General features: G+C 39.9%; 1 protein-coding gene across 3 annotated transcripts in view; it reads right to left on the reverse strand.

The window, feature by feature from the left end:
* Positions 1 to 890: 890 nt before the first annotated feature.
* The window catches only part of LOC126471466 (dynamin-binding protein-like), a 213,444-nt gene continuing 190,109 nt past the window's right edge, over positions 891 to 24,225 (reverse strand). For 2 of the 3 annotated variants that reach the window (XM_050099663.1, XM_050099661.1), the window contains one exon: positions 892 to 3,288. In XM_050099663.1, coding sequence (XP_049955620.1) covers positions 3,094 to 3,288 — 195 coding nt within the window. In that variant the 3' untranslated portion in view covers positions 892 to 3,093. Of the gene's footprint in view, positions 3,289 to 24,225 lie in introns of all 3 variants that reach the window. The other variant, XM_050099662.1, reaches the window with a different exon arrangement.

Raw genomic sequence — 24,225 nt, forward strand, 5'->3', positions numbered from 1 at the left:
ACTTCAACAACACTGTAAAGACGTAAAAGTCCAGTTTTTGCAATTTCAGCATAAGACCATATTTGTAATCTTCACACACAGCTTCACTTATCAAAGAAAGGCAGCAGTCATTCCCCTGCTCATGCAGTGTTAAAAGGATGCATATTCATATGACACAGCCTAGATCAGGCATGGGCTGGAGCAAGACTGGAACCTTCTTCCACAAATGAAGCAATGTCTGGCAATCATAAATCTAGTCTTAGGTCAACATTTCAGAAATTCAAGTTAAACTCAGTTATCTCTGAGGGATGTAAATACTAGTCCCCCTTAAACATCCCAACAACCCCCCCCCCCCCCCCCCCCACCACCCAATGTAAATACCATATACTTTTGCGTTTTAGTGATTTAAATAACTAAGATAACACTTCCATGCCTGAAATTACAGAGTAGAAAATTGAAAATAGTTAATTATACAATGGAAGGCAAAAATAATAATAAAAAAATGTATATCCAACAAAAGTATTGTCAAACTGTTGTGAGTTACAAAGGTTCTCCAGTTGCAGAGTTTAGAAAGCTCAGGCAAACAATCTGTTCAATATATTTTATTTATTGCATATCGTTCTACTTATAAAATGGATTTTACTGTTCTTCAGCAGGCTACATACTCTTAGATGCCATTCTCCTTCAATTGAACTATTTCTCTATGTGTAATGACCTTGCCAATATATTTAACCACATAATGTATTCAAATCCAATATCCCCCCCCCCCCCTCCCCCACTATCTCTCTCTCTCTCTCTCTCTCACACACACACACACACACACACACACACACACACACACACACACACACACACACACACACACACACACAATACAAGCAAGACTACAGTAATGTTCAGAACATTTTTATTAAAATGTGGGTAAATTTGTTCACATACAACAAAATATATACAACATATTACTCTACAACAAATATAATTCACAATATAATTTCTGTACAGTATGTTTAAAATAACAAAAGTAAGATCACATTTAAAATGCAAATCATTCTAATGAAGATTACATAAGGAACTGAATTACTGCTAGAATAAGTTAATTTGTCAGAACAAACAATATACAATTTCTACGGAAAATACTGATGTTAATAAATATTGCTCCAAGGCAGTATTTTTTGTGTTTGCAAGAAAGAAGAAATATTTAATTGACTTGGCATCCATAATTTTTGTTTAGGGAAGAGGAGGGAATGAATACTAACAGCATTTAATTCTTTAATTAATTAATCAGATCTCCAACCCATGGTAGCTACTATGCATCACAAGGATTCTCAAGTGACCTATAAATGTCTAGGTAGCAAAATCATAATGCAATTTTTAAAAGCACTGCATGTGCTGCAAATGCAGCCTATAAGAGACTGGAGATGATGGTATAACAAACCCAGCTGCCTTGCACCAGAAACTTTAATATAAAATTTCTGAGAGGTGCAAATTCATTTCCTCAGTGTTGTGAAATGAAACAAAATATGGCGCTAATCCACTGAAATACAACAACAAAGGTCTTTATTATATATTTTGAAAGTTAATATTTGTTACATGTCCAAATATGTTATTGAATCAACTTATTTGACTGTTAGCAAGGTACTTTGTATTTTCTGTTCTCATTTCAAAAGTACAAGAACTGTCATTCATTGGATATAACCACTTTCCAAAACACTCCAGGTCAGACTAAAACTTTGGTCATTTTGTAATTCAGTGCCACCACCACCCATCCTGAAAAATACAAAGGCCTGGATGACATATAACTTCAAAAATAATTTATCTTTTGCCCTTTTAAGTTGCTCAAATTCAGTACCTTAGAGTTACTGCTGACTCACATGTTGGGACCAGCTGGTCTTCATCTCAGCCAGAAGTGTTCCAATTTGTCAGTAAACATTCCTGTGCAGGTATCAGATTGGCATTTGAAATTTTATCACGAACTGATCAAAAATGAACATTGCATCATCATCAGCAGCAGCTCCCCTTCTCAAGTTCTCTACTTGGGCAGCAGGGAATGCTACTCTCTTGTGTTACATAATTAAAGCTGTGAAGATCAGAAATGATTCATTCTTGGATGGATGGCTGCGTGTAAGAGCATCACCCTTGAAAAGCAATGGTCTGGGTTTAAGTCCCACAACACACAATATTTCTCTCTTGGGAAATTTGTAATCTTGATAGTCTGTTCCTTTTCTGCACCAATTTGTTCATATTTCCTTGTATTATGTTGCCACTGCTATATAATTATGGTATTCTCGGTCACATATGTTTCCCCTAGAGTGTCTATCAGCAGATTACACAAGGATCTGAGGCCCAAAAACAGTTCTTTTTCCGTTACTGAGTCTTATTGGTGAGTGGGCCTTTTTCCCACTTCTTTTCCAGACATTGCACACACTAGTATTCTTACCACTTACAAAAATATTAAGCTGCCATCAGTACAGGAACAAATATTTCATATCTTACACTTGTAAAGTCTGGCAAAACATCAATGTAATGGCATGCATTCATATTCTCTCTCTCTCTCTCTCTCTCTCTCTCTCTCTCTATGCACTTTATACAGATGAATGATTAACAGCTTTATTGGCAGACGTACAGCCCAGAAAATCTTGTGACTCTTGAATGGAAACATTTTCCTTTCACTCTTAGTTAGCACCAAACTACATAGCAGGCAGAATATCACAGATACGGCTTCATTTGTATGGGAGAAAACAACTAAGAGTTTATAGCATATGCCCAAACAGATGCTATTCAAATAAAGTAAAATAATTAGGTTTTGCTCCAAAAAACATTACATGCATTCAGCGCATTAAAATACAACATTATTACAAAAGCAGAGAATTGTGATATAGCTGAAACCACAGAAGCACACAAAATGAGCAGTTAAAATTATTAATAACTGAATATTCTGGTCAGTTAAATGCATACAATAATGAAATGATATGTGGTTCTTAGCTGCACATAGTCTGTTTGGCTTTGGCACTTACAAAAACAGTTGCAGTGTTTCACACAGACTACAGTCTGCACATAATTAACAAAATGAATACAGTATACAGAAAGAAACTGACTGCTGTCATCATACAAAATTTAATTACTGTAATCATCGTATTTAGCAAGGTAATTTGCTGGTACATATCCCTTGTTCCCAAACCTGTCAACTACTAGCCACCATTCGGAATTTCCTTGGGCATCTTCATGTTGGAGAACACTAACAACTTGCCCAGCCTTTATAGCCAATGTAGTAGGTCCCTGGCCTTCAAAGCTGTAGACAGCATAGTAGAACTGCAAGTAAACAAACACTATCAATTACAGAATGTGATGGCATAAAGGAACAGCAACTATATATATTTTTTATTGATTCAATTTCTTACCCCATTAGCATACATATTACTTAATGATGGCTAGTTTTGAATGAGTCCACTCATTTTCAAACCATTGCTCGTATCTTCATCATTTGATTGTAAAATAATTCCAGTGTTTCATGTAAAAGTGTTGGTCGGTTCTTAAAGTATGTATACCTTTGAACTGTCTGTCCTTGGCACAACTAACTTCCATATACTACATTTTTGCTAAGCTGACCTAACGTTAGGAAGTCAATTTGCCAATGACAGACTAAAACTTTTATAAATTTCACTGGAATTATTTTACAATCACATAATAAAGACACAAGCAATGGTTTGAAAATCAAAGAACTTGTCCAAAACTAGTCTCTAGTAAGGAATATGTATGCAACTGTGGCAGGAAACATAAATTAATAACTGTTATGTTTTTCACATTAATAACACTGCTAATTTTTGTGTGTGTAAAGGTATACAACACTTCATACAATGATTTAGGTAAATCATGGATGGGAGGGAGAGGAGACAAAACATTTGGAATGTGGTACACTTCAAAAATATTGTTAAAATTAAACACAGACATAACATATGAAATGAAGAGATATAATAAGGAATACACAAGGGGGAAAAGTCAATAACAAAACCTGTAGACTGGATAGCTTAATTATACATTTTCGAAGACGTTGGCATAGTTAATATGCCATTGGAAAGCAACTATGGAGGTGAGTTTAATACAGCTGCTTAGATGGCAATATTAGTTTATTTCTATTCTCAGCCTAATATAACTTAAAATGTGCGTAGAGTTTCAGAATTTTAAATTGATAGAATAGAGTTTAATAATAATAAATGATAATTTCTACTGATAACATTTCCATAGAAAACATAGATGGTGTTGCTGCATTGTGTCTGCAGAGTGATGGTGAGGGAAGGGGTGGACAAAATAGGTGGTATGGAGTGATGTTGGAGCTGGAACAGAGAGGAGTTGGAATGTAAAGAGAGAGAGTAGAGGCTCTTGGGTCTATAGCTGGTAGGATGGGAAGAAGTCAGCATGGAGTTCTGGATCAGGAAGGGGGAGCAGGTTATAATTTACTTTGGAGGTACTCTCTAACCTATACAGTTCTTTCTAATTTGGTTCAAATGAATAATCAGCCTCAAGTGACATATCCAGCACCATTAAGGCGGGTAGGACGTCAAACGGGCCGTCTTGGAGCAGGAGAGACACCACAGGACATTTCAATTTCCACTGTCTATATTTTTATGAATAAATTCATAAAACTTTGTCAGCATGACCAGGAAGGATTCAGGATTCACAATTATAGCAGTGGAAGTTCAAAAAAAATAACAAAATAATTTTTTTGTACATGTGAAAGGTCATCATTTTTTCACTTCTATTGGCTGCGTTTGTTGCTATAGGTACACGTTTCTTCATAAGTAAGAGAGATTCCTCGATGAATTTTGCACAGCATACAAACCATACTTACAGGTGTATGAAACTCTAGAAATTATTTAATTTATGAAAAAATAAATGTGCTGTTACATTTTAAACTTTATGTTTAGAAAAAACTCAAATATTATAGTTAATTATCTCAATTTTTACCACAGTTTTTAATATATTTGGAAAATTCTTGAGTTTCATACAACTGTAAGTATGGTTTGTATGCTGTGCAAAATTAATCTAAGAATCTCCCTTACTTATGAAGAAAAGTGTACCTATAGCAATAAATGCAGCCAATGGTTTGTGAAAAAAAGGTGAAATACAAATGTAAAAAAATAAATTATTTTCTTATATTTTTGAGCTTCCACCACTATAAGTGCAAATCCTGAATACTTTCTGGTCATTCTGACAAAGTTTTATGAATTTATTTGTAAAAGTATAGGCAGTGGATGTTAAAAATTCTTGTGGTGTCTCTCCTGCTTTAAGTCGTCCCGTTTGACGTCCTACCCCCCCTTAATTAATTAGGAATGTAGTACCAGATTTCAGGATCGCCATAAGTTTCCCTAGGTGAAATTCCCTGATTTCAGACAAGTTTTAACATTTTTCCCTGACAAAATTTGAGATCTCAAGGGTAAGTAAAGACATAAGTTGACAAAAAGAAGTAAGGACTTCTGTATTTCTCCCCTGTGTGAGCGAAATCTTAAGTACTATCATCATCTTTTGTAATGAACTGTTTTTAGATGGAGAAAGCAAGCCAAATGGTATGTGTTTCATTAGGATCACTTGTTGTTTTATTTCAATAAAACAAAACACATTTGGTGACAAAAATACCCATTTCTGTGGAGTCGCAAGACAGATTTAAAATACCTTCACTGATTTCAGAAATAACCCTAGAAAAAAGTAGGCCTTTTGAAAGAAGTGTATAAGGCAGGGAAGAGTTGTGTAAACCAACACTGTAGGTGACCACCAATAAAATGTTGGTTCTACAATGTTCGTTATTGATGACTACCTTATGTCTATTATTTAACAGGTATTGTGTGATTTTTATTTCAGGAAATACACGAGTACATAATATACGAACTGCCAGTGACTGCCACAATTTTCTTCTTCTTATTGTCAATACTTTCTAATATATAAATTATTTTTGAAGTGTGAAAATGTACTAGAATAAATAAAATGTCCATAAAATGCCGCGCTGTACAACGTACTTGCAGTGAGGCAGTCACAGTTCACGAACTCCATCACTCGTGGCCTCTGGCCTGCCAAGGAGCACTGCAGTCCTGAGTCCGTGTACGAACCGTGAAAATCCACCGCATTATGCCACACACACAAACAGAGCCGACCTGCAGGCAGATCGGTGAGACTAAATCCGATGGGATAGAGCTTGCACGTCAGTGGGAAACAACGGGCTTCAGATCGGCAGGCCCGATCCGTCAGAAATACCTGCAGAAATGGCCTCCGGCTTTGGCCCTTTGTGGAAGTCCACTCGTGTGGCCAGCTTCCGCATCTCACAGACACCGTGTTGGTGAAATGAGACCGTGGTGATCAAAATAGATAACTTGCGCAAATACTCTGAGAATCCAATACTAATGAGGAAAGGTAGCAACTCACTGTAAAGATGATCGCTGAGCTAAAGACAGGCACGTAGAAAAGACAATCGCACTCTCACAACAATTTTCGGCCATAGCTTTTGTCAGAAAATAAGAGCATACACACATTCACACAGTTACTCAGACACAACTTATGCACACATGACCACAGCCTCTGGCTGCCGAGTCAACAATCTCTGAGAATCAGATCCAAACAAACCACTCCTCGTGCCTCCCTGCCTCTCATCGGCCGCTGCTAGCTAGTGGCAGCACTGATGGCAAACCGAGGGGAATGGTAGGAAGGGGAGAAGCAGTAAGATGAGGGAGTAGGAAAGTGGCACACATACTCAGCTGTAACCAGCCAGTGACGAAGCATTACATCTCAGTAAACAAACCATTTCATCTAATGAGAAAAAAAAACGAGATTTTTCTATAGGATTTTTTTTTTTTTTTTTTTTTTCCCTTCAAATTTCCCTTATATGTTTGAAATTCCCTGATTTCCAGCTCTGGTGGTAACCCTGGATTTTTATGACTGCATAATTTGCTCCTTTCTTTGCCAGAGGCAAGCTGTCAACCTCATTATTCATGTTGTTTTCAAATCCTAAACGGTTGGTAATAACAAACCTCAAAATCTACTAATGTACTTTGTTTGTTGAACCCTCTGCCAGGCACTTAAATGTGATTTTCAGATTAGCTGCCACGTAACCAGGAGATCCCGGGTTCGAGTCCCGTTCGGGGCACACATTTTCAGCTGTCTACATCGAGGTATATCAACAACACCTGTCGGCAGCTGAGGGTTTCAGTTAGTCATCATTTATTCCAGGGAAAAGCTGCACGGTCATCAACAGTATTCTGTTCTTTCGATAACAGTTACTGTCTTCATATATACAATATGTGTTAGATGACTATGTACCAAGCAAGATTGTAAGAGATGTAAAAGAGTCACCGTGGTACAACAACTGAGTTAGAAAACTACTGCGGAAGCAAAGGGAACTTCACAGCAAACATAAACATAGCCAAAGCCTTGCAGACAAACAAAAATTACGCAAAGCAAAATGTAGTGTGAGGAGGGCTATGCGAGAGGCGTTCAATGAGTTAGAAAGTGAAGTTCTATGTACTGACTTGGCAGAAAATCCTAAGAAATTTTGGTCTTATGTCGAAGTGGTAGGTGGATCAAAACAAAATGTCCAGACACTCTGTGACCAAAATGGTACTGAAACAGAGGATGACAGACTAAAGGCCGAAATACTAAATGTCTTTTTCCAAAGCTGTTTCACAGAGGAAGACTGCACTGTAGTTCCTTCTCTAGATTGTCGCACAGATGACAAAATGGTAGATATCGAAATAGATGACAGAGGGATAGAGAAACAATTAAAATCGCTCAAAAGAGGAAAGGCCGCTGGACCTGATGGGATACCAGTTCAATTTTACACAGAGTACGGGAAGGAACTTGCCCCCCTTCTTGCAGCGGTGTACTGTAGGTCTCTAGAAGAGTGTAGTGTTCCAAAGGATTGGAAAAGGGCACAGGTCATCCCCGTTTTCAAGAAGGGACGTCGTACAGATGTGCAGAACTATAGACCTATATCTCTAACGGCGATCAGTTGTAGAATTTTGGAACACGTATTATGTTCGAGTATAATGACTTTTCTGGAGACTAGAAATCTACTCTGTAGGAATCAGCATGGGTTTCAAAAAAGACGATCGTGTGAAACCCAGCTCGCGCTATATGTCCACGAGACTCAGAGGGCCATACACACGGGTTCCCAGGTAGATGCCGTCTTTCTTGACTTCCGCAAGGCGTTCGATACAGTTCCCCACAGTCGTTTAATGAACAAAGTAAGAGCATATGGACTATCACACCAATTGTGTGACTGGATTGAAGAGTTCCTAGATAACAGAATGCAGCATGTCATTCTCAATGGAAAGAAGTCTTCCAAAGTAAGAGTGATTTCGGGTGTGCCGCAGGGGAGTGTCGTGAGACCATTGCTATTCACAATATACATAAATGACCTTGTGGATGACATCGGAAGTTCACTGAGGCTTTTTGCGGATGATGCTGTGGTATATCGAGAGGTTGTAACAATGGAAAATTGTACTGAAATGCAGGAGGATCTGCAGCGAATTGACGCATGGTGCAGGGAATGGCAATTGAATCTCAATGTAGACAAGTGTAATGTGCTGTGAATACGCAGAAAGAAAGATCCCTTATCATTTAGCTACAATATAGCAGGTCAGTAACTGGAAGCATTTAATTCCATAAATTATTTGGGAGTACGCATTAGGAGTGATTTAAAATGGAATGATCATATAAAGTTGATCGTCGGTAAAGCAGATGCCAGACTGAGATTCATTGGAAGAATCCTAAGGAAATGCAATCCGAAATCAAAGGAAGTAGGTTACAGTACGCTTGTTCGCCCAGTGCTTGAATACTACTCAGCAGTGTGGGATGCGTACCAGATAGGGTTGATAGAAGAGATAAAGAAGATCCAACAGAGAGCAGCGCGCTTCGTTACAGGATCATTTAGTAATCGCAAAAGCATTACGGAGATGATAGATAAACTCCAGTGGAAGACTCTGCAGGAGAGACGCTCAGTAGCTCGGTACGGGCTTTTGTTAAAGTTTCGAGAACATATCTTCACCGAAGAATCAAGCAGTATATTGCTCTCTCCTACGTATATCTCGCGAAGAGACCATGAGAATAAAATCAGAGAGATTAGAGCCCACACAGAGGCATACCGACAATCCTTCTTTCCATGAACATTACGAGACTGGAATAGAAGGGAGAACCGATAGAGGTACTCAAGGTACCCTCCGCCACACACAGTCAGGTGGCTTGCGGAGTATGGATGTAGATGTAGATGTAGAACTGCCCAAAAACCACATCCAGGCTGGTCGGCACACCAATCCTCAACGTTAATCCACCATGTAGGTTCAATCTGGAGCTGGCACAACTCCCTGTCCCAGAAGTGGCACAAACACATGCAGCTATCCAGGTGGGCGACTCAAGATGGTGTAATGTAACACCGAAATCAATTTTAAATGCAATACGATCTACAAATACAGCTGAAGGTGACATGATTACTACACAAAGATATAGCAACAGCTGTCATCCCACAATCCATTGGAAGATGGATGGATGGAAATCCTGCACTTGGAAAGAGAACTTGATGCCACTGATCCAGGGTACACTCCAAGTGTTCCCTTGCCCACCTCCTGCATACACCATGGTGCTATGGGGTGTGTAATGGAAGCCTAGAGGCCAAACTGATTGTGTGAAGACAGTTACTACTGTCTGCATTGACAGAGCCTTCCCAATTGCCTCCTTGAAAGCATTATGCATTTCTTTTGCATTCTTCTCAGGGTACCTACAAGCCATAATTTTGTATGTATTGTTCATCAGCTGGTGCTGTTAAGTGACCACTCTGAGGCATATCGTCACCATTATGTTTCTCACAATAGTGGCTATTTGTTCAAATGATATCACTGTGGTGTATGTCAGTTCCCAGGCAACTTCCCATGTTGATGACCCTTCTTGCCTTAGTCACAATAAAAGCAAGCTTGAAATGACTCTGATCACTGTCCTATTCTGGAGACAAGGCAAACATTACTAAACTGCACTGATAATGATGGTTTCCTTACACCTCTATTATACCAGAAGCTATTCACAGCAATTTCCTGTGGTCAAAAATGTTTGAGAAAGAGGTTTCCATTACATAACACAAACTATGCAAATCATGAGAGCGGGCCAAAACTTTTTTTATGCAGTGAACATGTTTCAACAATTTCCTTATTTGTCCACACAAAGCCACCTACCTCGATAGATTCAGTATTTTTGAGGTGGAAACTTGATCACCAGCAAATGCTCTTCACCTCGTGTTTCCCTTCACTTGCTCTTAATTTACACTGCACTTTCACCGATTATTCAACACTGTATGTATCCACCGCCCACAAATTCTCATTTCAATACCTAATGCTATGTCCCATTTTTATTCATTCTTGTAAATAATGGGACCAATCACGGTGTAGAAATAGTAAGACACTGGACTTCGATTGAAGAGGATGGCGATGCAAACACTCTTCTGACCATCCAGATATAGGTTTTCAATGGTTTCTTTAAATAAGTCAAATAAGAGGAGGGTTTCTCTAAAACTGACACAGCTAATTTCCTTACCCCGTCAAAGCTCATTTTCCATCTCATGACCTTGTACACACCAGAACAGTGAAGCCTACTCTTCCAGCCTTCTCCCCCTTTTTTGATATGATATGATTTTTGATCCTCTGATCACTTCCAGATATTTTCCTTATCTTCATTCAGGACTTTCATACAATTTGATCAAATGATATTTACATCTATAACTTTTGCTCTAGCCACCAAAGTATGTCTCACTTGTGATTTGAGTACTCTTGTTGTTAAGTGTTATCCTGCTCGTACGAGATTTCAGTCTCCTCTGTCTGTATTTCATAAATTATGTCTAGCTCTTTTCTTATTCCTTCGTCTTATGACTGTAATTCTCACTTCATCTCTGGTCTTCCTTATATTTCAATTTGGTTCCCAAAGACACAAACTATGGTTGAGTATTATGGTATCCTTGTCAGTGAAATGATGATGCTCTCATTATATTGAAAGAAAAGCACTGTTGTGTACATATTGAAGCTGTCCTCAAGAGCAACGTTTACTCATCAGAAGCCTCCACAGTTAGTGTATTTGATTTATATTCATTAATTCTGCACAGTTTTTGGAAGTAATCATTTTTACAAATGGCTATATTAACTACACTGAGTTTTCTGGTACTATTAGTAATTTAGCACTCACTCTATTTCAAAGGAAAGATCAATTGTACTTGTGTGCCTAGGCGAGGTTTCCCGAAACCTCATGGAATATTCAGTACTCCGGGAAAACTTCAAGAATCACATCAGATACCTCCTTGTGGAGGCGATGGCATTACAAATCCAGAGGTTGGACAAGCTATGCACTAAGTGAGTGAAATTGTTAAGCTGTCTGTGTTTTTCACTGAAGTATCAGGACAATGGCCTTATTCCGAAGTTTTCCAGAGTGAGACATTTCATCCAGAGGGCTGCTGCAAAATTCATTACATGAAAGGCAAGCCTAGCACTAGAGGAGGAGAGGATCCATTTTACTGCCCATGAACTGGATGCTATATTAAAACAGCTGTTTCATCTGCATATGGAGATTGCATTCAGCCTGTCATCACTTTCATGGGCATGGGTTGACAGCACGACCTGGGCAAAATCGGACTGGGTCCATAAGGAGTCTACAACTAGACAGTTTTCAAAGTTCGCCGGCTGTCTGCAACATTACTGCATGAAGATACTTTTCGACGCTCCATGGTCAATTTAACGGATAAGCTTTTGGACAACATAACACTGTCTGTGCTTGGGAAAGGGTTGAACTTCGCCCCTAAGCTGAGAACCCTGCCTTTGACTGATTTTATTAGCACTGTTAACGAAGCTGTTAGGCCTCTTCCTAGTGATGCTGCAGAAGAAATAAGACGTGAAACATGTCATGCACTCACGAAAGCTCCACCTCGGAATAGCAACATTTCTGCAATGGAAAGGGCCGCACTCCGAAAGCTATGAGAAGATCCTCCCACGGTGGTCTTACCAGTGGACAAGGGAAACACCACCATGCTGTTGCCACTTGAGGTTTATGAACAGAAGATTTATAAATTGCTGAGTGAACCAATGTATTGGAAGATTGACAAATACCCCAAAGGGAAAGTGGATAGGAAAACATCAGCACTGCTGAATTCTTCTTCTATTCTGCAAGAAGTGGTCAAAAAACTGAGACCTCATAGGTCTGTGCCACCCACCAGGTTATATGGTCTTCTGAAGATTCATAAAAAGGAGGTTCTGTTATGAATGATCGTCAGTAATATAGATGCCCTTCATGTACTGAGACCTTTTGTGGGGAAGTGCACACATCATGTTTGCAACTCAGCTGACTTTATCAATAGACTGAAGTCACTTTAACTCAGTGAAACTGACTTACTAGGGAACTTCGATGTCATCTCACTTTTCACTAAGGTTCCTCCTATGGACACATTTTGTCACTCATCAGCAACAAGTTCACGGCCGATATAACATCACTTTTTCATCATGTCCTTTCCCCAATATAATTTTTATTTAACAACAAATATTTTGAGCAGACTGATGGTGTTGCCTTGGGCAGTCCTCTCTACCCATTGGCAACAAACTTTTAATGGAAGGCTTTGAAGAAAGGGCTCTTGATTCAGCAGAACTCAAACCAAGAGTCCTCTGGTGATATGTCGATGACACTTTTGTAGTGTTGCCCCATGGCAAAGGAGAACTGTCAGGCTTCTTGCAACATCTGAACTCAGTCCGCAAGAATATCCAATTTACGACAAATACAGAAGGATGGTTACTTCCGTTTTTGGACATCTTGGTTACTAGGAAAGTGGATGGGTCATTAGAGCACTCTGTCTACCATAAGCCCACACATATTGACCCTTATCTCCAAGTGTCGAGCTGCCATCACCCTTCACAAACTGCTGGCATCCTTAGAATGTTGGTTCTACATCTACATCTACATTTATACTCCGCAAGCCACCCAACGGTGTGTGGCGGAGGGCACTTTACGTGCCACTGTCATTACCTCCCTTTCCTGTTCCAGTCGCGTATGGTTCGCGGGAAGAACGACTGTCTGAAAGCCTCCGTGCGCGCTCTAATCTCTCTAATTTTACATTCGTGATCTCCTCGGCAGGTATAAGTAGGGGGAAGCAATATATTTGATACCTCATCCAGAAACGCACCCTCTCGAAACCTGGCGAGCAAGCTACACCGCGATGCAGAGCGCCTCTCTTGCAGAGTCTGCCACTTCAGTTTGTTAAACATCTCCGTAACGCTATCACGGTTACCAAATAACCCTGTGACGAAACGCGCCACTCTTCTTTGGATCTTCTCTATCTCCTCCGTCAACCCGATCTGGTACGGATCCCACAATGATGAGCAATACTCAAGTATAGGTCGAACGAGTGTTTTGTAAGCCACCTCCTTTGTTGATGGACTACATTTTCTAAGCACTCTCCCAATGAATCTCAACCTGGTACCCGCCTTACCAACAATTAATTTTATATGATCATTCCACTTCAAATCGTTCCGCACGCATACTCCCAGATATTTTACAGAAGTAACTGCTACCAGTGCTTGTTCCGCTATCATATAATCATACAATAAAGGATCCTTCTTTCTATGTATTCGCAATACATTACATTTGTCTATGTTAAGGGTCAGTTGCCACTCCCTGCACCAAGTGCCTATCCGCTGCAGATCTTCCTGCATTTCGCTACAATTTTCTAATGCTGCAACTTCTCTGTATACTACAGCATCATCCGCGAAAAGCCGCATGGGACTTCCGACACTATCTACTAGGTCATTTATATATATTGTGAAAAGTAATGGTCCCATAACACTCCCCTGTGGCACGCCAGAGGTTACTTTAACGTCTGTAGACGTCTCTCCATTGATAACAACATGCTGTGTTCTATTTGCTAAAAACTCTTCAATCCAGCCACACAGCTGGTCTGATATTCCGTAGGCTCTTACTTTGTTTATCAGGCGATAGTGCGGAACTGTATTGAACGCCTTCCGGAAGTCAAGAAAAATAGCATCTACCTGGGAGCCTGCATCTAATATTTTCTGGGTCTCATGAACAAATAAAGCGAGTTGGGTCTCACACGATCGCTGTTTCCGGAATCCATGTTGATTCCTACATAGTAGATTCTGGGTTTCCAAAAACGACATGATACTCGAGCAAAAAACATGTTCTAAAATTCTACAACAGATCAACGTCAGAGATATAGGTCTATAGTTTTGCGCATCTGCTCGATGACCCTTCTTGAAGACTGGGACTACCTGTGCTCTTTTCCAATCATTTGGAACCTTCCATTCCTCTAGAGACTTGCGGTACACAGCTGTTAGAAGGGGGGCAAGTTCTTTCGCGTACTCTGTGTAGAATCGAATCGGTATCCCGTCAGGTCCAGTGGACTTTCCTCTGTTGAGTGATTCCAGTTGCTTTTCTATTCCTTGGGCACTTACTTCGATGTCAGCCATTTTTTCGTTTGTGCGAGGATTTAGAGAAGGAACTGCAGTGCGGTCTTCCTCTGTGAAACAGCTTTGGAAAAAGGTGTTTATTATTTCAGCTTTATGCGTGTCATCCTCTGTTTCAATGCCATCATCATTCCGGAGTGTCTGGATATGCTGTTTCGAGCCACTTACTGATTTAACGTAAGACCAGAACTTCCTAGGATTTTCTGTTTTTCCCGTCCCTCACAGTTTTACTCGGCATGTACCTGTCTAAAACGCATTTTACAATTGCCTTGAACTTTTTCCATAAACACTCAACATTGTCAGTGTCGGAACAGAAATTTTCGTTTTGATCTATTAGGTAGTCTGAAATCTGCCTTCTATTACTCTTGCTAAACAGATAAACCTTCCTCCCTTTTTTTTTTCCTACTAACTTCCATATTCAGGGATGCTGCAACGGCCTTATGATCACTAATTCCCTGTTCTGTACATACAGAGTCGAAAAGTTCGGGTCTGTTTGTTATCAGTAGGTCCAAGATGTTATCTCCACGAGTCGGTTCTCTGTTTAATTGCTCGAGGTAATTTTCGGATAGTGCACTCAGTATAATGTCACTCGATGCTCCGTCCCTACCACTCGTCCTAAACATCTGAGTGTCCCAGTCAATATCTGGTAAATTGAAATCTCCACCTAAGACTATAACATGCTGAGAAAATTTATGTGAAATGTATTCCAAATTTTCTCTCAGTTGTTCTGCCACTAATGCTGCTGAGTCGGGAGGTCGGTAAAAGGAGCCAATTATTAACCTAGCTCAGTTGTTGAGTGTAACCTCCACCCATAATAATTCACAGGAACTATCCACTTCTATTTCACTACAGGATAAACTACTACTAACAGCGACGAACACTCCACCACCGGTTGCTTGCAATCTATCCTTTCTAAACACCATCTGTACCTTTGTAAAAATTTCGGCGGAATTTATCTCTGGCTTCAACCAGCTTTCTGTACCTATAACGATTTCAGCTTCGGTGCTTTCTATCAGCGCTTGAAGTTCTGGTACTTTACCAACGCAGCTTCGACAGTTTACAATTACAATACTGATTGCTGCTTGGTCCTCGCATGTCCTGACTTTGCCCTGCACCCGTTGAGGCTGTTGCCCTTTCTGTACTTGCCCAAGGCCATCTAACCTAAAAAAAAAAAAAAAAAAAAAACGCCCAGCCCACGCCACACAACCCCTGCTACCCGTGTAGCCGCTTGTTGCGTGTAGTGGACTCCTGACCTACCCTGCGGATCCCGAAACCCCACCACCCTATGGCGCAAGTCGAGGAATCTGCAACCCACACGGTCGCAGAACCGTCTCAGCCTCTGATTCAGACCCTCCACTCGGCTCTGTAAAAAAGGTCCGCAGTCAGTCCTATTGACGATGCTGCAGATGGTGAGCTCTGCTTTCATCCCGCTAGCGAGACTGGCAGTCTTCACCAAATCAGATAGCCGCCGGAAGCCAGAGAGGATTTCCTCCGATCCATAGCGACACACTTCATTGGTGCCGACATGAGCGACCACCTGCAGATGGGTGCACCCTGCACCCTGCACCAGGCTCATGTTGTTTCTGATGGAGACAGTCTTACAAAGGAGCTAGAACATCATCAACAGTCAGTGTTCAAATATAATGGTTACTCTCCACATCAGATTAGTACAGTGCTAAGGCAGAAGAAACATGACCAGCCACCACATCAAGAAGATAAGGAGCTGTTCAAGTCCAGGGTGTTCCTTCCGTACGTTGGCAACCTTTCGTCTAAAGTAGGCAGGATTCTAAGGAAACATCAAGTTAAAGTAATCTTCCAGCTACTGGCGAAGATTAGTGCCCTTCTCAGTTCGGTAAAAGACGATCTGGGTCTGCGGGAGGCCAGGATTTACAAAATTCCTTTCCAGTGTGGCAAAGCTTACATAGGTCAGACGATACACACAGTACACAAAAGATGTATACAACATGAGCACCACACTTGCCTTTCACAGCCCAGTAAGTTGTCCATAGCTGAGCACTGTATTTCCACAGGACACCCTATGGATTATTCTGCCACAAAAATCTTGGCTCCAGTGAGAACTTTTTGGGATTCAGTAATTAAAGAATCTGTGGAAATATGTCTAGCACAAAATATTATAAATTCTGATGGGGCTTTCAACTGGTCAAGGCTTGGGACCCGGTGATTTTTCTAATTTCTTCTGAGAGAAAACAGTTTATTCATAATGACACGTCTGGCGACATCTGACATCTGGGTTTGGTGACACGAGCATGCATTCCGACAGAGGGCGGACATGTAGTTACATCTTTACACATGTGTCTGCACTCAGCAGATATAACAGTATTTGCAGAGGGCACGGATTTCGATAGAGGATGCTCCTATGATGGCTGCCAATGTGCATGCTTGCATTTCCTTGCCAATTTTTGCTATAAATCCAACGCCAGGAACTTGTAGTCTCCAGTGGTGGACACTCATCTGAAGATGGCTGGATAGTTGCCAGCCAAAATATTTTGGCAAAAAGTCAACATGATCTCGCTGCAATTCCAAAACCTCATAGAATATTCAGTACACTGGAAAAACTTCAAGAATCACATCAAGTCAGATGATGGAATATTCAATATGTCAGAAAAAGTTACAGAACCACATAGAGAAGGATATGATCTATTTTAAATGAATAATTAAGAATATGAAAGCAAGTACAGCATTTCTTGATTGCTGACAAAGTCAAAAGTGAAAATTAATTTAAGAGCGATCTTGGGATTGCTTTAACAGAATTCAGTTGGTTGGTTCATTTGGGGGAGGGGACCAAACAGCGAGATCATCGGTCCCATTGGTTTAGGGAAGGAAGTCGGCCATGCCCTTTCAAAGCAACCATCCTGGCATTTGCCTGAAGTGATTTAGGGAAATCGCAGTAAACCTAAATCAGGACGGCCAGACGTGGGTTTGGACTGTTGTCTTCCTGAATGTGTGTCCAGTGTGCTAACTACTGCACCATCTCACTCAGTTTTAACAGACTTCAACTGATTTTGTGTGTCAGTTTGTAACTATGCACGATATGAGGAGCGATCAAAAATTTCTGAGAATTTCAATATTGTACCCAAACAAACTTCTGCCACTAGGTACCTCCAGTTGTGTGTTTCAACTGTCAGTCTGCCATGTGTAAACACTGTTGTTGATTTCTTCACATTGTGTTCTACTGTGTCTGCGAATTTTGAAATGGCTGACTTGAAGCACAATGGATCTGCTGTAAGTTTTAAGCTCCATGAAATGACACCTGAAACCCACCACTTAACGACCAAGCTTTTGGTAAGCATGCTTTGAGCCAAGCATAAAATATTTGACTGGTTTAAGCAACTGAAAGATGACCAGGAGTCTGTGGAGGGTGAAAAATGCTCAAGCTGAGGATCAACATGCACAACTACAGAAACAATTGTGAAGGTGCATGAAGTGATCCCCAAGGACAAAAGGCAGACAATCTTTGATGTTTGTGAAATTGTTGGAATTTTGTGAAAATGCATTCTAGTCGATGAACTGAATGAGAGAAATTGCAGCACGGTTTGTTCCTTGTCTTTTTAATGCCGGCCAGAGACAGGTTAAGGTGGGCACTGCACCTCAAACAACAGTTAAAGATGACCCAAATTTTCTGTCCAAGGTCATAACTGCCTATGAATCATGGATGTACGATTATGGAATGGAAACAAGACAGCAGTACTAAAAATGGAAGACTCCAACAACTCCACAGCTCAAAAAAGCAAGTTCACACAAGCAAGTCAATGCTATTACTACTACTACTACTACTACTACTACTACTACTACAACATTCATGGAATTGTCCATAAGGAATTTCTTCCATATGGTCAGACAGTCACAGGGCAGTTCTACTGCACTGTTTTAAAAAGACTGGGAGAAGGTAATGGGTACAAAAAGCTCAAGAGATGGAGGAACAAAGGCTGGAAAAACATGCACATCCAAAACAAAACAGCAATCAGAGCAGTGGGATAGAGTTGATGCCATTTGCCAGAAATGTTATGGTCAATATTTCCTGGGATGCAGTGGTTCTTCTTCTTGATTAAAGTTACATACATGGTTAATACTATGCAAATCTACTGAATCAATTGCCTAACAAAAGTAAAAATCAAGTTCCATGAAGAAAATTTACATGCTTGCAAAGGTGCTTTGACAGTGTGAAGACTAGGGCTTTTGTGTGTGACTTGTTGGAGCATCCATCTGCTTCATTAGTGGTTTTTTTTTTTTTTTTTTTTTTTTTTTTGAAAGTAGACTAATGTGTGGTCATATAAAAAATTCAAAGAAGTGATTGCATGTGTGACAAAAAATATGCGATAAATGACTCGGACAAAAGTTGGTGAAAATGTCAACTACAGTGAGTCATGGCCACCAGTACAGTGCTAAGAATGAATTGACTGGTTTATTACTTCACTAGTATAGTTGAAAACTTGCTCATGACTCCCCAAATGAAACTATGAGTTCCTATCTTATTATGAAAACATTGGTTCCCATCAAATATGAAATAGCATTCCCTTTCACACAAATGTATACAAAACCATTTTTATTAAAAATCTGTACCACTTTTAAAAGATCACAGAAAGCTATCAGTATTTTGTGGCTCCACTGAACAGTCTGTAGCTGCAAGAAGACTAATGCAGTACTGTTCAAAGAAAAAGAACCATGAAGATAAGATCAGAGAGACTAAGCCTCTTAATAAGGCATATAGAAAGTCATTTTTCCCTCGCTCTTTTTTTGGCGAGTAGAACAGAAAAGGAAATGACTAGTAGTGGTACACAGTACCCTCCACCATGCACCATAATGGTAGCTTGTGGAGTACATATGTAGATGTAGATGCAGACGCAAGGCTCTAAACTACAGCCCCTGAAAGTGATTTTTTGAATTTGTAAATGTTATAAGAAGAGCAACAGGAATAATGTCAGAGAGATTAAAACTGGAAATAGAAGACAATGTTTACTAATGTTACACCTGATTACTAAGAATTTTGACAATGAATAATTACCTAAAAGAGATAACACAATTTAGTTATAGAAAAATATGTAGTATTTAAAGAAACCAAAACATTTTCAGAGAAAGAGAGAAGAAGAGGAGAAGGAGAGCACATAATTTCAACAAGCACACCTATTTGAAGATGATAAACATAAATAAAATTAATGCTACACAAATAAACAGCAGAAAATCATAAACTGGTTGAGTCGAATTTCACAGCAGGTATGTAACATGGCTGTCTCTGGATGTATAACTGACAATTTCACGAGTCACACAGTTTGGAAGAATGACTTGCAAACTGTACTTATCGAAGTAAAAATACCAGCTCAATGGAGACTGTACAAGTAATAAGTGGTGAGCCATCATGTTGCAAGAACAGGAATTAGCCACCCCATGAGTCACAAAGACAGAAACTGCATTACCCATGGAAGATTGTTGGGACACAACAAACTGGTTTTAGTTATCACCAGATAGCCACACATATGGGTCTATTTATCAATACCTTAATGCAGATACTGCTAAGTTAAGGATTATACCATAAACAATGTAAATATGGTAATGAAAAATCACACTTGTCAAATAGCTGATATGTCTAATGGTTGATATGTGCATAAACAAGACTGAAAACATAACTGAGCCTTTGGACGAGTTGTCCTCCATAGCTAACACATTACACATACGCAAGCATAGTTCCATTGTCCCACTTGACTCTGCTGTACTGGCACTATAGCTAGACTTGGGAGACGAATTGTACTGGGTGCAGTAGGTGAGGGTAGAAAGGAGACACACAGCAGGAGGGAGCATTGGATAGGTGAGACGGTGAGGCAACAAGCACACAGGATACGACTGTGCACTGGTTAGCTTACTCATTCAGCCACAAGCAAGAGGTGTCGTTTGTGGTGCACAGTGTCATGGAGGAAGTAAGAGGGATACTGTAAAGAAAAGGGCATGAGTTTAAAATGAGTGAAGTGGGGGCCATGGGGACAGAGGCTAGCAGGCATTGAGGCCTGAAGGACTGACATCTAAGGACAAGTTGTCACGCCAATTTTCATTTGTATAGTTCAGGGAAGAGAGGGGTTCCAGATGGCATGGATTGTGAAGCAACCATTGAAGTTGAGCATTTTGTGCTTGGCACCAAGTGTGACCAGTGGTTAGTCAACCCTGATATTGGTCACAATTTTACGACGGCCTTTCATTCGGGTAGTCACATTGTTAGTCGTTGTTCCCATACAAAAGACTGTGTGTAAGTTAAAGCAGAGCTGGAACAAGATATAACTGCTTTCACAGGTAGCCCTGCCTCTGATAGCACAGGATAAGAACAGGATATGATACAATAGATATGGCTGTGACAGGACTGTAACAGAATGTGCTGTGGATGAGTCTATAGGACATGTCTTGTAGTTGGGTCTACAACAGTGATACAACACAGGGAGAGATTTTGGTGAGGATGGGATAACAACTACCAAGATGGAGGCACTGTTGGTGGTTAGTGGATTTCACATATGCATATGTTTTTGTGGACCCATCAGAGACGTGGAGATCAAAGTGCAGGAAGGTGGCACACTGGGCTAAGGAGTACTAGCTGAAGTAGATGGGACAGAAGTTGTTGATAATGTGGAGGGATAAGGGTAGTGTTTTGGTTGTGGGTCCAGATCATTAAGGTACCATCATTGAACCTGAACCAGACATGGTTTGAGACTGTAAGTGGCTAGGAAGGTTTCTCTTGGATGGCCCATAAACAGGTTGACACAGGAGAGTGCAATTCAGGTTCACCTCTATCTCTCCAATGGATCCAAAAAAAACCCTCACTTCATATCTGGCTCCTCCATTTCCCTCATGGGATAATGCCTTGAAGTCATTTCAGTTCATAGTGGGGGGCTGGGGGGGCTTGTGTGCTCCAAAGAAGCTGGGGACAATGCCTGCAGTAGAGTAGCTGATTACTAGGTCACACTGCCTTCAGTGTGGCCCACAATACAGACTTTGTCATCAACTCACGGGTGCAGCTAACCCTGAATGGAAGCCTTGTCTTGCAGGTTGGGAGTTCAGCACATTGTTAATATCCCTGGCTTGTAAAAGCCTGTCATCACAAACAGCCCTTAAGAAGAGAAACTATGCCAAGAAACATGGATGTGAATATAACCATACCTAAATTTGGAATATGTGGATGGTTATTGCAGATAGGAGTCACAGACAGTGTTGCTGAAGAGACACTTGGGTATGGAATGGGAGTTGTTGCACTTTGAGAATTTAGTTGGAAAGGAAGTACAGAGATACATACATAGAAATTCTCTCTGTATTACCCAGGAAAAGAGAGTTTGGGATTGGGTTTATAGTGTACAAAGACAGTTATAGATCTGTTGTAGCTTTTACTCCATGTAATGGAGAATGATGTATTGTATGTATCAAAGGGAAACTTCATAATGTGACCTTCATGGATACATATGCCTCAACAGAAGATTCATATGATGATGTGGAAGATTGTTTTCATGATTGACAGCAGGACATTTGTGATAAAATACCTAGATATGACCTCAAAGCACTCTTTGGTGTCTGTAATACCAAACTGAGGAAGGAAGAGGCGTTTAGAAGTGTGTTCTGAGAGGAAAGTCTGCACAATTAAACCAGTAATAATGCTCTGAGGGTTTCCCAGTACATGAATTAAACAAACCAAATAGATCATGTGTTGGAATCAAAAAGATGGGCACCTAGTATGGAAAATGTGCGCACTTTCAGGGGAGTGTAACGCCGCTACCCTTTGGACGCAAAAATGAAAACTATAAATCTACTCCTCACACCCCAATACAAGCCCCAAGCCCAAGATCCAAATTTCATAAAAAGAAAAACAAAGTCCCTCTGTACTAACACTGCATGACTAGTAGCAAGTAGACTGAAAAGAAAGTAATATAAAAAGAAATAGAAAGAAACCTTGGTAGCAAATTAACTTAATGTTTTGAAAAAGAATAAAAAAGAAACAGAATCCATTCGTTTCAAGAAAAAATAATAGTAGATCACAAAGTAGCAGAATTTTAGATCATGGAGTATAACCAGTGACCTCAAAGAATACTCCTTGTGAGTGCTCTTTGAGGACACTGCAAAATATAGAAGCTAAAGTTGTAAAGGCGCTTGCCTTGTCGTGTCGTAACTGAACTTGTGCATTCAGACGTAATACTGGTAGACGATACGAGATGGTTTGTTACATTTTGAAGATTTGCAATCTGCTAGAAGTGATTAAAAACTGAAAGAGATAAATCAGCAACTTTGAAAATATCTTTGAAGTAATTCAAGCTAGGAAAATAACTGAATATATTGTCTTCATTTGATTTTTATCAACAAAAGACTGAACACAACAATGCAATAGACAATTAACAGTTCAACTGATAGGAAGTTATGAACAGTGCAAACTGTGAGGAATATACCTAAACTGCGTTAAAGTAAATAGTGTGATCTGGATATTGCTGTAAACTCTTTGGCTGAATTCACATAACTAATTCCACCCATCAGAAAGAAAGGTTACTTCTTTAAGACAATTACAGGGTGTGCACAGACTAGAATAAACCAACATAAAGTGAATTTACAGTGTTTGACATTTCTTTCAACCCATTTAATATTACGTGCTCATGAAACATTTATCTGTGCGACAACATAGATTATCAACAGAGCGCAGCATTCATAGATATCCTTTGGCGCTCTAGAAAGTTATCGTACTGATTCAGACTATTTAGCTCATGCGAATTGTAAACTTTCACAGATAAAGTGTGGGTGTATATAGGTTGTAATCATGATTAGGACAATAATCTCAGTTTGTATGCATTTGTGTGTAACTAGGCTCGTACACGTTGGGGAGCAAAAATTCATCTGAGTAAGCCGGTAAACCAACACACACTCGGTGTAAATACAGTGCAGCAAGACAATTATTTTTGTGACTTTCCTCACAAACATTCTACCGCGAGCTAACTGGAGCCTAGATTGATTAACAATCAATCAATATAAAAGGGGAAGTTACAGGAGCTAATAATGATTATTATGTATTTTTGGGAAAAGGGAAGGGCTTGCAATCATGAGGAAGAAACTTACCGTGACCACCAAAGGAAATAATCCTAGAGGAAAGAAATGTAACATAACACACCTGAAAGCCAGATCTATAGTCCGAGAGCATCGGAGCAGACTGAGACACAGACTACATAGACAGAAAATATTACTTCATTAAAAATGCTGTTCTAATAATGGCACATGAAATAATGGTGGAATTGAAAAGACATAAATGAAGAATGGTAGAATGACCAATAAAGACAGACACTTAAACAGAAAAAGGAAGAAAACTGAAATGCTTGCAACAAACAAGATTTTATCACACAACATACAATAAAAAGTTAAAGGTATCATGAGTGTGCAGGGGGGGGAAAAAAAAAAAAAAAAAGAGAGAGAGAGAGAGAGAGAGAGAGAGAGAGGCTATGAGGAGAAAGATACAGGAGGTGGAAAAACATTATGATACAAATGGAAGCAGGTAATTTTATGACAAAATCAAAGAAGGAACTCTGGAATACAGACCTACATAACATTGTATATGGATAAAGAGGGAGATGTTCTTGACAGAGGGAGATTATTTTAATGGAATTTTGGAAGACAGTCATACTACAAGTGAGCAGCTACCATACTATGAGACATATCTCAGCTTTGATTCTCATTTAGGAAAAATAAAGTTAAGTAATAACTATTTTGCTTGTTTGCAGGAATGTGTCTGCAGTGCTGGTAACATCCT

This window comes from Schistocerca serialis, chromosome 3, assembly GCF_023864345.2.
Source record: "Schistocerca serialis cubense isolate TAMUIC-IGC-003099 chromosome 3, iqSchSeri2.2, whole genome shotgun sequence".
NCBI lineage: Eukaryota > Metazoa > Arthropoda > Insecta > Orthoptera > Acrididae > Schistocerca > Schistocerca serialis.